Source organism: Rhea pennata, chromosome 8, assembly GCF_028389875.1.
Source record: "Rhea pennata isolate bPtePen1 chromosome 8, bPtePen1.pri, whole genome shotgun sequence".
Classification (NCBI taxonomy): Eukaryota; Metazoa; Chordata; class Aves; order Rheiformes; family Rheidae; genus Rhea; species Rhea pennata.
Window position 1 is genome coordinate 18,051,186 of NC_084670.1, and position 14,463 is coordinate 18,065,648.

The window sequence follows — 14,463 nt, forward strand, 5'->3', positions numbered from 1 at the left end:
ACAGCTGGACACACTTGATCTGAGAATGTGCAGTAGCCACTAGTTCAGTATTTCCAAGTATCTACAAGTCCCAGAAGAACAGCTAAAGACTTAAAAGTTTATCAGAAGAAAATTTTCATGTAGGAAAAGAGGACACATTAAAAAAAAATTATAGAGGCTAGCCCTATGTAAAAGGAAAATGAAAAAAACAAAGGCCAATAGCAGACAACCATAAAAAAGTGAATATCAGAGCAACAGAGATGAAAGGGAAGATACAGATGAGAACGTATTACAAAAATGAAACCAGTAAAAGACTGAAAGCAAAATGCATGACAAAAGAAAAACCTCTTGTCCACTGCAGAGTTAAGGAAATATCCGCCCCAAAATGACTTTTCATATCATTAGCAAAGAGGCAGAGATCAGCAGTGAAGGAATGAATCATCACAGTTAATACAGTAAATAAATTATCCTTTTTTAAAAAATGTATACTTGTTCCCCTCTTATGCTGTTACCACGCAATAGTCCAAAATATACTTGATCTACAATGGTTATCTAAACACTACAAATACTTTGTGCTAGACTTATTTTTCTGTTGCAAACAACAACCCACAAGTTTTCTCAAACAAGAACTCAGGGAGTGTTCTGTCACCAAACAGTAAGAGTGACATAGAAACTGCTACAGGTATTGTAAGTATGAAGGGGTTTGTTAGCTGATCAATGGTAGGGAGGACATCCAACACCTCCTGACCACAGCTTCTGAAACTGAAAGACAGACTTACACAGGTCTGAATTACTTTCTGCAACAAATCAAATTAATGGAGTTCAAAAAGCAGTCCTGACAAAACGCAAATAAAAAAATAGGCAAATTCTCATTTCTGTAAGTAAATATTTCTAATAAAAAACTTACTTCATCTCCCTCTTCAATTAACGCCTGAACTGTATTAAAGAGAGATCCCAAAGCTCCCACTGTCACCAAGATATCTGTGAGAGGGTCAATCTTCCTTCCACAAACTCTCTCATACACCTGAGACAAGACTTTCACCAGCGATGGATGCCCCTGTTAAAACAAAGAAATGCAAGTGACTGATGTGTTCTTCTTTAGGTAGGAAGCCAGGTGTTACTGACAATGCATAAGGCCCATGTTTGATTTTTTCACATCTATCAAAATAATACATCTTAAAATAGAAAAATACAAGATGGGCCTTCAGTGTTAGTGGGTTTTAAAAGGTAGTGTGCTTTAAAGAAATTTTTGCATGTTGGGGAGGAAAAGTGGGTTCAATTTCAGCAATTCTACTAGGAAATTCCTTATAATTCTGATGCTTTTGAATTTCTGTCTTATCATCACATTTCAGGATAGCTCCAAGCAGCCAAAAAAAGAGCTGGAACAAGGGACAAAAGGAGAGGAGAAAATGCTTTCACATCACTTCATCCTCACCCTCTTTAGAATCTCCTTCCTATCTGCCCATGTCTCTCTCTGAAGCTGTTTCCATTTATATCCCTTTCTCTCAACTAAAAATTCTTTGGCACAAGGGAAATCTTTCAATTCTGTTTATGGACTGCTGATACACAGCACTTATGAGCAGAATGATAATTCAAATAATGATATCCCAAATCTCAGAGCACCATTTCCATTTGTGTCCACTACAGGATCACAAAGGTTACTGTATTCTTTGCAAAGAACAAGAAAACGAATTTATGAAATAAAGCTCATATGCAGTATGGAAATAAGAAGGCACAGCTCTGTTTACTCAGGAAGACTACAGGTTTCCTGTTGTGAATTTTTTTTCTTTTTTTTAGGTATTTGATATAAAGAGAAAAAGCTGCTCAATGAAAAGAAATGCAGCTATAACAAAAATCCTTCTCTAAAATATTGAACACTGAAGGCATAAAATTTTGAACCCTTTTGTAAACAAAAACATTACCATAAATTAAAGCTTGCCAGTCACTGTTGATTCAAATGACAGCTACCTCTTGCCATGAGTGTGTCAACTACACAGGAATGTTGCACCACCCAAATCACGCGAGGTCATTCTACAGGCCATAGCTGTACAGTCAATGAGAAGTCTAAGGGCTGCAGAAGTTGAGACAATGCCTCAGTTATCAGATGGATGTGCACCACACACATTTTTCCCTCCCATATTTGCTATCCACAAATATTGTGGATAGCTCAAAAACCTTACCAGTGCAGAAGGTTTAGAGGAAGTTCAAAAGTTGAAGATGTGAGTATTGGTAAAAATTCCTCTAAAATTTCTATCAATAGTATAATATTTCTGCAAACGCTCATAATTATCATGAGAATTACCAACTGTTTGGGAATAAGGAACAAAGCAACAGAAGAACTGAATAATTGCATGCATTGGAAAAATTGTACATACATATGATTAGGAAAATTGGGGGGGGGTGAATCAGTCAGCAGATATTTGTTGGAAGAAACTGTAGGCAATGCCCTCTGTAACCTCTCTCCCTGCACCAAAGTTCCTCCATAACATTGCCCAGACTTCTAAGGAAATTGTTAAATGGTGAGAAAGAGCTTTAAGAAGCTCTCCAAAAAGATAAGAAAGGTAAAATTACAGACAGATATATGAGTATTGGGATGAGGATTGTTAGGAAGTCAAAAACTCAACATGGAAAGGTATAAAACTGTAAAGTAAAAAAAACACCCAGTGTCATTAGTGCTGACAATTTCTGGGGACGATGGCAAATCAGCAACACAGGATCCCTTCCAGAGCAGGGAGCTGTGGAGACTCACTCTTCTCCTCAGTGAAGCCTGCACGGCCAGCAAAGACTTTTCAGGTGTCTTATTAGGGGTGGTGAACATACTAATGTTTAGTCTAGAAGTTCATTAAACCCCAGCTATCTTTTGTGTGCATGTGTCAGCCATTAAACAATTGTTTTATACTTTCAAATTATACATACATTTATCTTGCAGAGAAGCTATAGCTTCTCTATAAAGTAACCCAAAGTAGGATGGTAATAAGACTGCACTCAGTCAGGATTTTTTTTCTCCACTCTTGTCAGAACCCTGAATGCACTAACAGGTCTTACTGGCCCTGGCTGGCCTCAACTCGGGGCCATCAGTCCCTGCTTGAGCTATACTGTAGAGTGCTGGTCTCCAGCTTGCCTGTGCTGATGCAGTCCTTGACCTGTGGACTGACTCCTGGACTTGACCTTGGACCTGCCTTGTAACCATGGATCTGCCTGGTGATCACTGGAGTGTATTTGACCTCGGTTGCTGTCATCAGGCCTTATCCTGACCTGCAGACTGACTTCCTGGCTTGACCTCATCACCATACACTTGCCTGGGCTGATCTCGCTGCCATCTCTGGGCCTGCCGTTTGCCTTGCTCAGGTGCTATGGGACTGGGTCTTGGCTGGTGAGGCCTCTGCCCTGCCAGCTGTGTTAGTGTACTCAGCTCCCTGTCCTTCCAGGTGCTGCTGGCCCTCACTGTTCCATGTCAGTTCTCATGCATGCAAAATTTCAGAGAACAGGCAAAAAGCTATGGCAAAATACACAAACAACAACTCCATAACTACCTACCCAGTCACTGGTTTACCAGGTCTACACAACAATGCCTTCCTACTCGTTGCTGCATAACACAGTCCTCTAGAAACATATTAGATTGTATTTAAACAGATTCTCTAGGATCTTGTAGCAAACCTGACACATCATTCTCAGTTGGGCAACATGGTTTATCTTTAGTACAAAATTTGAGAAAGACAAACCAAATAGGACGAGGAAGTGGTCATACTAAACCAGAGCAATAGTCTTTGTTATTCTCCCAAAACAGGATATTAAAGACTATGATCCCACAGATTAATGTTTATATTGAGCAAAATCAGAGGTAAATGTACAATTTATATACTTTGTGTTGTGAATAGACTTAGTATCAATCTTCAGTGACAATCTACTCTACAGGCACACTACCATATTGATCTTGCTGAAGGATTCTGCCTTAAAGAACCCTAAATAGAGGATGTTAGTCAGTAGCTGCTAAATCTACTGAAGAAACTAAATTTCAGAGTAGGAACTATGGATATAATTGATCTAAAGCAAAGTCTTAGATTCTTCTACAATGTAAGACTTCCACTGTGCTTGAGTTCTCAAATTCCACAGTACTTACAGAACTCCGTGTGTACTGGTTCAATCTGTCAACTGCTGCTGCCTTTGCCAGCTCTTCTTTAACATAGCTGGGAGGGGATATATCAGGAAGGCCTTGACCAAGATTCACAATTGAGGGATCTGCTGCCACCTTTGTAAGTTCAACCCTAAAGGGAAAACAAAGTTCTAAATTTGACATACAAGATAAATCTTTTCCATCATCAGCATTAAAAGGCAAGAAGAAGTGTTCCAGATTGCCAAATTCAGAGCAGGGGAAACAGCTTCAAATAAAGAGTGCTGACATTGACACTAGGACAATATTAAGCAACCACAGGAGTCAGAGGGAACCTAAACAAGGTTTATTTTCTACATCCACACGACAACTTTCTTTCCAGCAAAACTGTGTTCAGATGGACACACATATAAACAAATAGTAACCCTGCATAAAAGCAGAAAGTCAACACTATCTTCCTTGCAAGATGAGGTAAACCTAATTAGAACAGGCACATAAAACGATTTAAAGGCTAGATTCTGTCAAATGAAGGTGCTATTTAAGCTATCCAGTCATCTCACAGCATTGTAAATTTTCTTTTTTTGAGAGACAGATTTTAGGCAGTGGATTGTTTCAGGTTGTTCACTAACTGTTCCTAGTACCCTGCCAAAAACTAACTTTAGAATTCTTGATCAAATATTTTTCCTTCATTCATAGGTAAGTTTTGCATTTTACTCTTTCCTAACTACCCAAATTTTAGCAAGAGTTACACACACACACAAAAAATACAGCTTCACAATTCTGTAAAATAAATAGAAATTGCTAAAAATAAATCTGAAGCAGGATGACCAAAGCACCTTCTGTGTGTTACACACACACACACACAACTGGTGTGTGTATATATACACATACGCACAACTAATGCAAGCCTAATACGGTGCTGTTATCCAACTACCAAAATCCCATTTTTATCAGTGATGTATTTAATACTGATTTGAGACTAATTTAATACCTAGGAAACGGTATACTAAAAATAATGGGACATATTATAAAGACAAGTATAGTGGTTTAAAAAAAGTCCTATTCATGTTTTCAAAAAAGTAAGAATAACTGAAATACACTGTTTAACAAAATTAATATGTAAATTCGAAAGTCTGCTATACCACCATATCCAAGAGTTATACTTGTCTTTTTCACTAGATATCCAGAAGCCTAATAGTTAAAGCTCAAGAAAAAGAAGTAATTCACAAATTTAACAGAATGTTTCATTGCTTCTGTCCTTTAAGCAGGTGCCAAATATATTTCAGCAGAGACAGCAACTGCTATATACACCTTTGTGATGCTTATCGGCAATAATTATCAATTCAGAAAGAAAATATATCAGCCAAAGACGTTTTCTGAAATTTACTGAAATTCTGAAATTTTTCTTTTACTTACCACACACTGCTATCAAGGCCTTCAATACGTTTTGTGTTTTTGTGTTTGAAGGGCATTGTCTGCAAGATCAAAATAAACACACAGAAGAATTTTGTTAAGAAAGACAAAGTGCTATCTTGTTGGATTCTGCATGACAAACTCTCCTTCACTCTTTTTCAAATATACCATTGCCAGCTGAATTCAGTAGTTATTTAAAACTATAGTCTTTCATCAAAGCTTCTATAATACCTTGAATTCAGACTAACATGAAAATACATAAATATGGCCTAAATTCTCATTCATTATTATCTAAACCCACTGAACTTAGAACAAGGTTGGAGCAGTGGCATAATTTAGCGCAAAAGCTTTAAGAGATGACCTAGAAAGAAAAAAATATGGTTTGTACATTCTTTCTTTTCTTATGATACACTAAAGACTTAAAGACTGAGTTATTTCTGGCCAAATCCAGTTTGGAAAGCCTGTTTTCTATGTAATTATCTTTGTAAAACTGATGAGTAACTGGAAAATAGGAAAGACATTTTGTATTTTCATTCAGACTGTTAAAACATTTAAATATTTATTTGCAAAATGGCAAAACCGCATTAGAATCTAAGTTTTGCTATATATTCAGTTCTTCAATTAAACTCTTAGAAAACTAATTTAAAAAAGATCTTCATTGAATCCTCCCTATAAAGACAGACAAAAATAGACTGACATTTCTGGTATTTTTAAGCTTAAAAAAAAGTTAGAAAAAACTTTCTCAGATTTATTTGCATGTGCAAGCAAAAAAATAAAGCAGCACACTCCTATCGTTGTAAGCTAGCCTGACACTGGAAAGAAATTCATTAGACAAATCAATCCCTGATACTCAATACTCCAGATGTTCCTATGCCTTTCAGTCAGACTACTGATTATAGTGACTTTTACCACTGTTAGCTACTATTGTTGTCTGAAAGACTCAGAAAGCATACTCTAGCTTCTATTTGAGAAAGAAAAACATTCAGTTACCATTACAAAGTCTCAACTTTGAATCAATGGGAATGACTCATAACAGAAGTGTTTTGCAGGTATACGTTTACCTGTTTTGGCAATGAAGTTACCATATACATAATAATTTGAAGAATAGGAAGCTATAAAATTAACATACTTCTCTGTTCTCATGTCTTCTCTGAGGATCTGATTCTGACCTAGTCTGTGAGACACAAACACCAGAGGAATCAAGCACAGAATACTTCCCATTTGTCCTCAGGAAGAAAACAATCCATTTAGGACAACTGGATAGCTGAATTTGTAATTCTTGACACAAGACACACACCATGGTTAAGAAGGAGCTCTTACTAGGTAACCTGAATTGCATCTACTCAGAAATATCCACATTTAAAAGATGAATTCAGCATTGATATCCATTAAATATGATTAATGTCTGGCTGTACTATTCAAATCAGTAACTCAGGTATCACTCTGCGAGCTCTCGCCCTTTTCACATGCTAGACTACTCACACTACAAGGAGTAAAAAGTCTCATCCTGAATCTTTCTAGTTAGTAATGAGAATTCTCTATGGGTAACTCTTCTTGAAATTGTTTTAAATTGATAAAAGCCAAAGGTTTATCAACTGCAGGACTTTTATCACTAAAGATAAGGTAAATATTAACTACATTAAGTAACCTTCCTTAGTTAAAATATATTGACAAATAAAATAAGACTTTGTCTAATGTAGCTCTCATACTATTTTAAGTTAGTTTAATTCAAGCCTTCTTGCTTATTTTTTCTTTTATCTTGAAACTAGTTATGGAACAAAATAGCTGGAGCTGTGTTAGTTTTCAGGCTTCCACAGATCCAGTTGGAATGAGGCTTAGGTCCAGCTCATTCCTTTACTTTGAGAAAGTCAACCAATTAGCTGACATTTTAGAAATGACTTGTTAAGTAGAATTCTTTCTTCCAGAAGGTCATGAGAATTCTTAGGATTCTTTTTTGTTTTGGTCCAGTTATGTCACCACTTGATAATCTTCAAGCCATTTTTAGATATAGGCTAGCATCTCGATTAGTTTAAGCAGGCGAGCAATTTCCCCATCAAGATCTAGCTGTGACTTTCTGCTTTCCCTAACGCTGATCACTTTAGACAGAAAATCACGTGCTGCTCCTATTTACCTTTCTGCATAATACAAAGAAACTTGTGGTCAAAGTGAATGGCAGTTTAATACTGACAGAAGCAAATACTTTTACATGGTGCATAATTAAGTTGCAAAATTCATCGGCAAAAGCTACAATTGAAGCCAAGAGCTTAAGAGAATTTTTAAAAGCCGAAAAGAAAAAAAAAAGGAAGAAAGAAAAAGAGAAAAAGGGTTAAGGTCATGATAAGCGAGACCATCCAGCTACATTAAAGAGCTCACAAATACTTACAGCATATGAAAAGCTCACTCAGGCAAAACTCGACCTCAGAAGTGGCTTGCGTGTTAAAAGAAAACTTCTCTGGGCAACCTATGTTCTAACTGTCCCGTGTAAAGGTCTGCACATTTGTTCTGGAGGATCTGATATGTGCCTTAGTTGACACAGATCATTAACTAGGTGAACTCTTGCTCTGAACTGGGAATGCAATTTATATTCCAAAATTCTACATGCATTGAAATTTCTGACCTCCGACTATTCATCATGTTGCAAAGCTCTGTTTTCTTTCAACAGAACTGGAAGACTTAAAATGAACTTACTCAGTCTCATAAGCAATTAGTCTAGGAAATTAAGATGAGTCTGTATAAAATAAAGTTTATTCTCCAACTTTAAAGTTGGAAAGATATACACACAGTAATAATCACCAAATTCCATTGTGCTTTTAAAGTTAAATATTTGACTGATTTGAATAACTTATTTTGGTCTAGCTATTAAATGTTGGAACAATATAACAAGAAATAAAGAAAATATAGCTATAGAAAGCAAAGTTTTGTAGACTCTCTCACATAGGATCAACAAATTTTAAACTGCCTGGCAAAAATCAATTCAAAACCAAAGTAGGGCCCAATCTAATGTGTATTTACTGGTAACATTAAAAAATCAGTCCATCTCTAAAATAAATATTACATTAAATAGTTTAATTTGTGAAATTGATGATACTTACTTCAAAGGCTGAAAACCTGATGGATTTGGAAGGCCAAGCTGAGGGTAGTAAGTGTGTTCTAATGCCAAGGCAACGGAAGCTTCGTGAAGCAAAAAGCATGCCTGCATAATAATTAAATAAGTAAACCGAAAAATACTTACATATCCCACGAATGACTTTCCTGCACATCAATGGGCAATTTTAAATGCTCAGATCTTTCTTTCTCTTCCCTTCAGTGATTTTCTTTCATTGAAATCAGTTCTAGAAAATTATTACCTTATCACATATCTAAATATAGAAGATGAAACTTTTTAACTGATAGGGCTGTAGAACGTTTCTGAGGAAGCTTTCCTCTATTTACCAGCACTGACTTTTTCCTTGAATGAAAACAAAGACTAATTGCAATTAAAGGTTGAAATCTCTATTAAAATTGGTGTGAAACTGTATTCATGTAATAAAATTTGATATCAAAGTGGCCAATTCAAAAACAATATAAAAAGAGCACAATAAAAAAAACATATTTAAAATCAGTTTCCATTTCCAAGTGTTTCAAAACAGTGTTCAGTCAAGTGTTTCAACTGAACCAGAAAGTGTTCTTCACATTTTAAAAGTGAGTTAATAAAAAAGGGCTCCTTATTTAGAAACTGTTAATGATGTCTTATCAAATAAGTTAGGTTTTTAAAAAAATTCATTTTGCCTTTCTCTTATTCTAGTGCTACAAACTCAGTCTCAACTGTGAGACTAGGATCTTTCTCACACAGTACTATCTACGAATAGGCATTCTAGGTAACTCACTTAGACCTTCAAAATACCATGCAATTCCATTGTATGGCAAGCTGCAATTCATTGACACTTCCTTCACAAGAAAAAATAGTAATTTCCTTAACTCTGCTGGCCCAGATGGCTAACCAAATGAACAGTAATTAAATCTCTGACACTAGTCAGCAGATATTGTTAAAGACAGAAAATATATCTGTTTAGTAAGATCAGTATATACATTAAGTATGTATATACTGTCAATGACTTAAAAGCTTGTGTATGTGAAGGACCTGTCATCCTAGACAATGTTTTGTTATTTCCTCTTCCATAGCCTCCATGGAAAGGAAAAAACTGAGCAAGAAGCAAAGTCAATGACTTTGCTCAGCATGAGACAGCTTATAACGTCTGTCCTATCGTTGTTCCCATCAAGATGGATAATTTCTTACAGCACAGTAGTTACACTGCACTAGAAGCTACAGAGGTGTTTCAAACCCTCCTTAAATTCTTTTAAAAACTTGTAAGATTCTTCACACATAGAAAATGCACTGGTCTTTTTGTAAGAGAATGAAAGAGCATTATATTTTTCTTTCCTAGCCTTATTAAAGTCTTTATTTCAGTAGACTTGGGATCAGACACTGGCTTTTTGACCAAGAGTAATGCCTGTTAAGGTCAGAAATTTACAGCTAGGAATATTTTTCACCTCATTCTGATTTTCGAAGTTCTGAAATCATTCAGTTTTACTCATATTCAGTCCTTCTGGCAATCATACTTGAACTTCCATAGAGGAAAAAAAAGAAAGTTAATATGCAAGAGAAAGAAAGTGGAAAAACAACTACTCTTGCAGCTTCCTTTTTTGTTGGAGAGTGAGAAGGAAAGCGCACTGTCAGAGAGGTCAATATGGTAAAAGCTTTTTAGTGGGTCTAGTGTTTTTCATTCTGGCTAGAAATCCAGTTTAAGAGTCTGTGATCATGAGATTTGACAAATTAAACTAGACTGGAAGGTATAGGAAAACTTTGTGATGGGAACTCCCTGGATGTTCAGGTGGGAAATCTGCATACTAACAATCATTTCGCTCATACAGTGCTTTATAACTTCTGCAACACAGGTAAAACCTTTCAGTTGTGGTTCCTAGAAACAAGGTAAGTCATTCAGACTCCACAATAATGCACATTTAATCACTGTTCCACCTGTGTTATATTTAATATTTGTCAGATATGTAAACTTAGAAGCATATCACGTCTCAACTGAACTTCGTTTAGTGTTTGAAAGCTTGTACCTTCACGTGCATGTGCCTGGAGGATACAAGCTCTGCAGAAAGAGAGGGTGCCATCCTGCTGAGTCCTCTTCAAAACTTTTTTCTACCATGTAAAGGTAACAGCTCACTAATCAAGCCAAGAAAACTGCTCCTAATACCCGGCTCATACTTAAAGCATCCTTAAAGTATCCCACTGCTAACTTAAAAGCTTGTGTATGTATGTGAAGGACCTGTCATCCTAGACAACGTTTTGTTATTTCCTCTTCCACAGCCTCCATGGAAAGGAAAAAACTGAGCAAGAAGCAACGAGCGTTTCACAACGTGGGCTGAGCAGCGGGACCAGGCTGTGGCGCTTTTGCCTTCCCCGCGCCGCTACGGCCGCTTTTGGCATTTGCATTTAGCACCGCGCTTCCGAGGACGCCCGCCCGCCCGCCCGCCGGCGTCGCGCCAGCACGCGCCGGGGCGCCCGGGAGCCGCGGGCACCGCCGCGGGCACCGCCGCGGGCACCGCCGCGGGCACCGCCGCGGGCACCGCCGCGGGCACCGCCGCGGGCACCGCCGCGGGCCGCAGCGCCCGCCCGCCCGCGCCCTCCGCCACGACGCGGGCGCCGCCACCGCGAGGCCGAGGCCGCGGCCCGGCCGCGTCGCTCCCGCCACCGCGACTCACCGCCGGGCGCCGCGGGGAGGAGCCGCCGCCACCGCCCCGCCCCGGCGCCTCGAGGGGCGGGTCCGCCCGCGCCCCGGGGAGCGCCGCGAAATGGCGGCGGCGCGGCGCGGCGCGCGGGTGCGGAGGCGCTGCTGAGGCGCGGCGCGGCGCGGCGGGAAGCGCAGGCGCCACGCCAAGGGGCTGCTCACAGGAAGTTTCACACCCCGTGCACACGCGCACGCACCCGTGCGGGCCACCAGAGCAGCGTCAAAGCGCGTCGCGGCTCAGCGCAAACCGCGCTCGCTGGCGACCCCGCCGTGCCGCCCCTCCGGAAGGAGCGAACGGCGAGGCCGGGAACATCCGCTCGCGCCTCACTTGACCCCTCATCCGGGAAAGGGCGGCGCTGGCCGGCTTACCCAGGTGTCCTACCGGCTCAGGCCTGCCCCGGGTAGGCTGGATTTACATGGCTGAAGCCCCTCTCTGAGCCGGGGGAAACGGAGACCTGCTCGGCTCAAACACAGCTGCCCCGGCGGGCGAGCGGAGGGAGCGGGGACGCGGGCTGGGAGCCTGCTCGCGCCGCGCCGCGCCCCGCTGCTGCCAGCGGCAGCAGTCTCGGGAAGCTCCCTTTCCTCAGCACCGACCGCATCGCCACCAAACTCTGCCGTTCAGTTACAGAAAAAATAAGGATATTTTAAAATGCCTTTTTGCGACTTTTTTTTTTTTACTGCTTTTGTAAATCTTAACAAAAAAAACACTTTGCCTGAATATCAACATCAGTTTACAGCATTTGGAGAAAGACTCTGTAACTCAGTTATTTATAGTAGTCTAAGCTTTCCTTAAAATAGATTTGGTATGCTCAGTAATATATTGTTATTTTAATATCCCGCATCTTAGAACGGTACAGAGCTGAATGAAAACACAAATCAGATTTTTTATTGGGGGGGGGGGCTGTAGAAGTGGCATGACATTACATGTCAAATTCAACTCTAGTTCTAAAACATTCAGTAATATAGATAAACATTTAAATAAAGAACTGCATATGACATAAGAACATACTTTTTATAGCAAGTCCTCTTTAATTTTTAAATATTTTCTTTGATGCTAGAAAGATCTAGCATATAAATAATAGTCATGAAGAGAAAGATTAGCAGACAGAATGCAGATAATATTAGATGCACTAGATACTGTTGCTACTTAGATATTATTCCTGTTTATATTGTGTTATATCTATAATCTGTACCCATGTGAAAAGAGAATGTGAAGAGAGAGTTTCAGAGAACAAACTAGAACTTGGATGCAGAAATACTGATGAGAACAAAAAAATAGCAAAATTAAGAAAAGGGACACAGCTATGATTTTTGATCCTAAATATGACATGCAGAGAACTTAACACTTCATTACTTTTTCAGTAATGCCTTTTGAAAATTCTAGCGTTCTCAAAACATGGTATTTCTACTGTGTCTTTCGGCAGTAATGCACTTTTAAAGATAACCTCTCAAAGTACCCGCTGGAGGGCAGCAAATCACAAATCTTGCCTTGCCATGAAGAGATTCAGAAAGGGAGACTTCAGCCTTCTGTTGGCCGTTTGTAACCCTGATGTTCGTATTTTTCACAGAATTTCTTGTACAAAGCAGACCTAACTGGAAAATCCAGGCAACATTCTGCACACTGACTTCTGCACAACACCACTACTCTAGGTTCACTATACATAAATTTGAAGGGATGTTATACTGTTGATTCACCCTCAGCTAATGAAACAGAGTATTTGATTCCTGCCCCCTTTAAGAGTTGCTCAGTGTTCATCGGATCAGCTGATACAAGGAAGAATAAAGAGGGCTTTAAAGTCATGTCTGCCCCAACTCCTCTCTGGCTCCAATGCATTGTCTCTCACGAGATTAAGTGACCTTACCAAAGAAAGCTCTCATAAAACAGAATCTTATGAGCACAAGGATTAATAGAACCACTGCAGTTTAATTAGTGTGGCAAAAGCAATATTGTCTGCTCTTTCAGTTACGATTTTACAGCATCTGCTGCCATGGTTTTGGTTTAAATTTCAGCTGAGACAATACAGAAAAAATGTAATAGGTCCAGCTTAGGCAGCAATCTAAGTCCAATGTGATGACTGACCACAGTGAAAATTCTAGATGCTACCTATACAGAGTAGCATATCTTTCAGGTCCTCCCCAAAACTGACAATATAGTTTGTTTTATTTAATATTAATAGTATTTTATTCTTTAAGCAGAAAAGGCTCAGTTCACATCTCAGTCAAAAGGCTTGAAGAAAGCTTGTCTCAATGCTATTAGAGAAAGTAATAGCACAGTTCAGCCTTGCCATACTGGCAGTGTGAGGGCCAAAGTTTCCGTTTCAGAGACTGCTAACTTTAAAAGCTGTTCAAAGTTCTGGCATAGCAGGGAAAACAGGAACATTGATATTTGAGCCTAAAGGTTAAATACATTAAGTAAACTCTTCCAAATGCAGCATTCAACAGTATTCATAAAATGAAAATTGTCCAAAATCACAGGACTCAGTTAAAGCAGTAAATTTACATATGGTGAAGTACTGGCATTTTCAAATGTGTCTTTTGTACTTGGAAGTAATATTCATTGTGGTACTTAGACTCAGACCTAATGTTCCCAGCACCCACACTGAAGTGATACGAATTTTTCTTAAACACCCTAAGTATCTCATACTGACTTTAAGTTTTGGAGCATTTCACTCATTTTGTCAGCACATGGTAGTGCATCCTTTATTTTTGATAATAGTCTTGCATGACTAATTTAACTGCTTAACACACATTCATTAGAAGTAAGAATTTGTGCATTATTAGGTGAGTTTCTTTTGATATAACCCAGCTACATCCTATTTGTAAAAGCAGAAATGTAGTCAGGAATCTCTATACTTCAAAACAGATCAGTGAGAGCTAGTTCAATTAGAGAGGAGAAAATTACTTTATAGGCCTTGGATGCAGTTCAGATCACACTAGTAACAGTACATAGAAAGTCAGGTGACTTCAACTAAGTTTTGCCTCTTAAAAGTTTTCTACCGTAGCTGCAGTAGACAAGATCCTAATGAATGTACCTCTTGGTCAAATCAAGGTAGGGGTGAAAACCATAAAATTTAGGTCATCTTTCCATTGGAGTATAGTCAGTGCTTTCCAAAGTGCTAGCATGCAAATCACGAAAAGAAAATCTTATACATGAGAGAGTTTGAAAAGGCACATAAGCATTGT

The 14,463-nt window shown here is 38.9% G+C and overlaps 1 protein-coding gene across 8 annotated transcripts in view; it reads right to left on the reverse strand.

Moving 5' to 3' along the window:
- Nucleotides 1-14,463, reverse strand: part of KYAT3 (kynurenine aminotransferase 3) — a 37,093-nt gene that overhangs the window by 14,970 nt on the left and 7,660 nt on the right. For 2 of the 8 annotated variants that reach the window (XM_062581145.1, XM_062581143.1), the window contains exons 1-5: nucleotides 11,255-11,326; nucleotides 8,596-8,696; nucleotides 5,507-5,565; nucleotides 4,100-4,244; nucleotides 887-1,036 (exon numbers count right to left, since the gene is read on the reverse strand). In XM_062581145.1, coding sequence (XP_062437129.1) covers nucleotides 887-1,036; nucleotides 4,100-4,244; nucleotides 5,507-5,565; nucleotides 8,596-8,694 — 453 coding nt within the window. In that variant the 5' untranslated portion in view covers nucleotides 8,695-8,696; nucleotides 11,255-11,326. Of the gene's footprint in view, nucleotides 1-886; nucleotides 1,037-4,099; nucleotides 4,245-5,506; nucleotides 5,566-6,632; nucleotides 6,700-8,595; nucleotides 8,697-8,735; nucleotides 8,755-11,254; nucleotides 11,327-11,477; nucleotides 11,569-14,463 lie in introns of those variants that run through there. The other 6 variants (XM_062581144.1, XM_062581148.1, XM_062581149.1 and 3 more) reach the window with 6 other exon arrangements.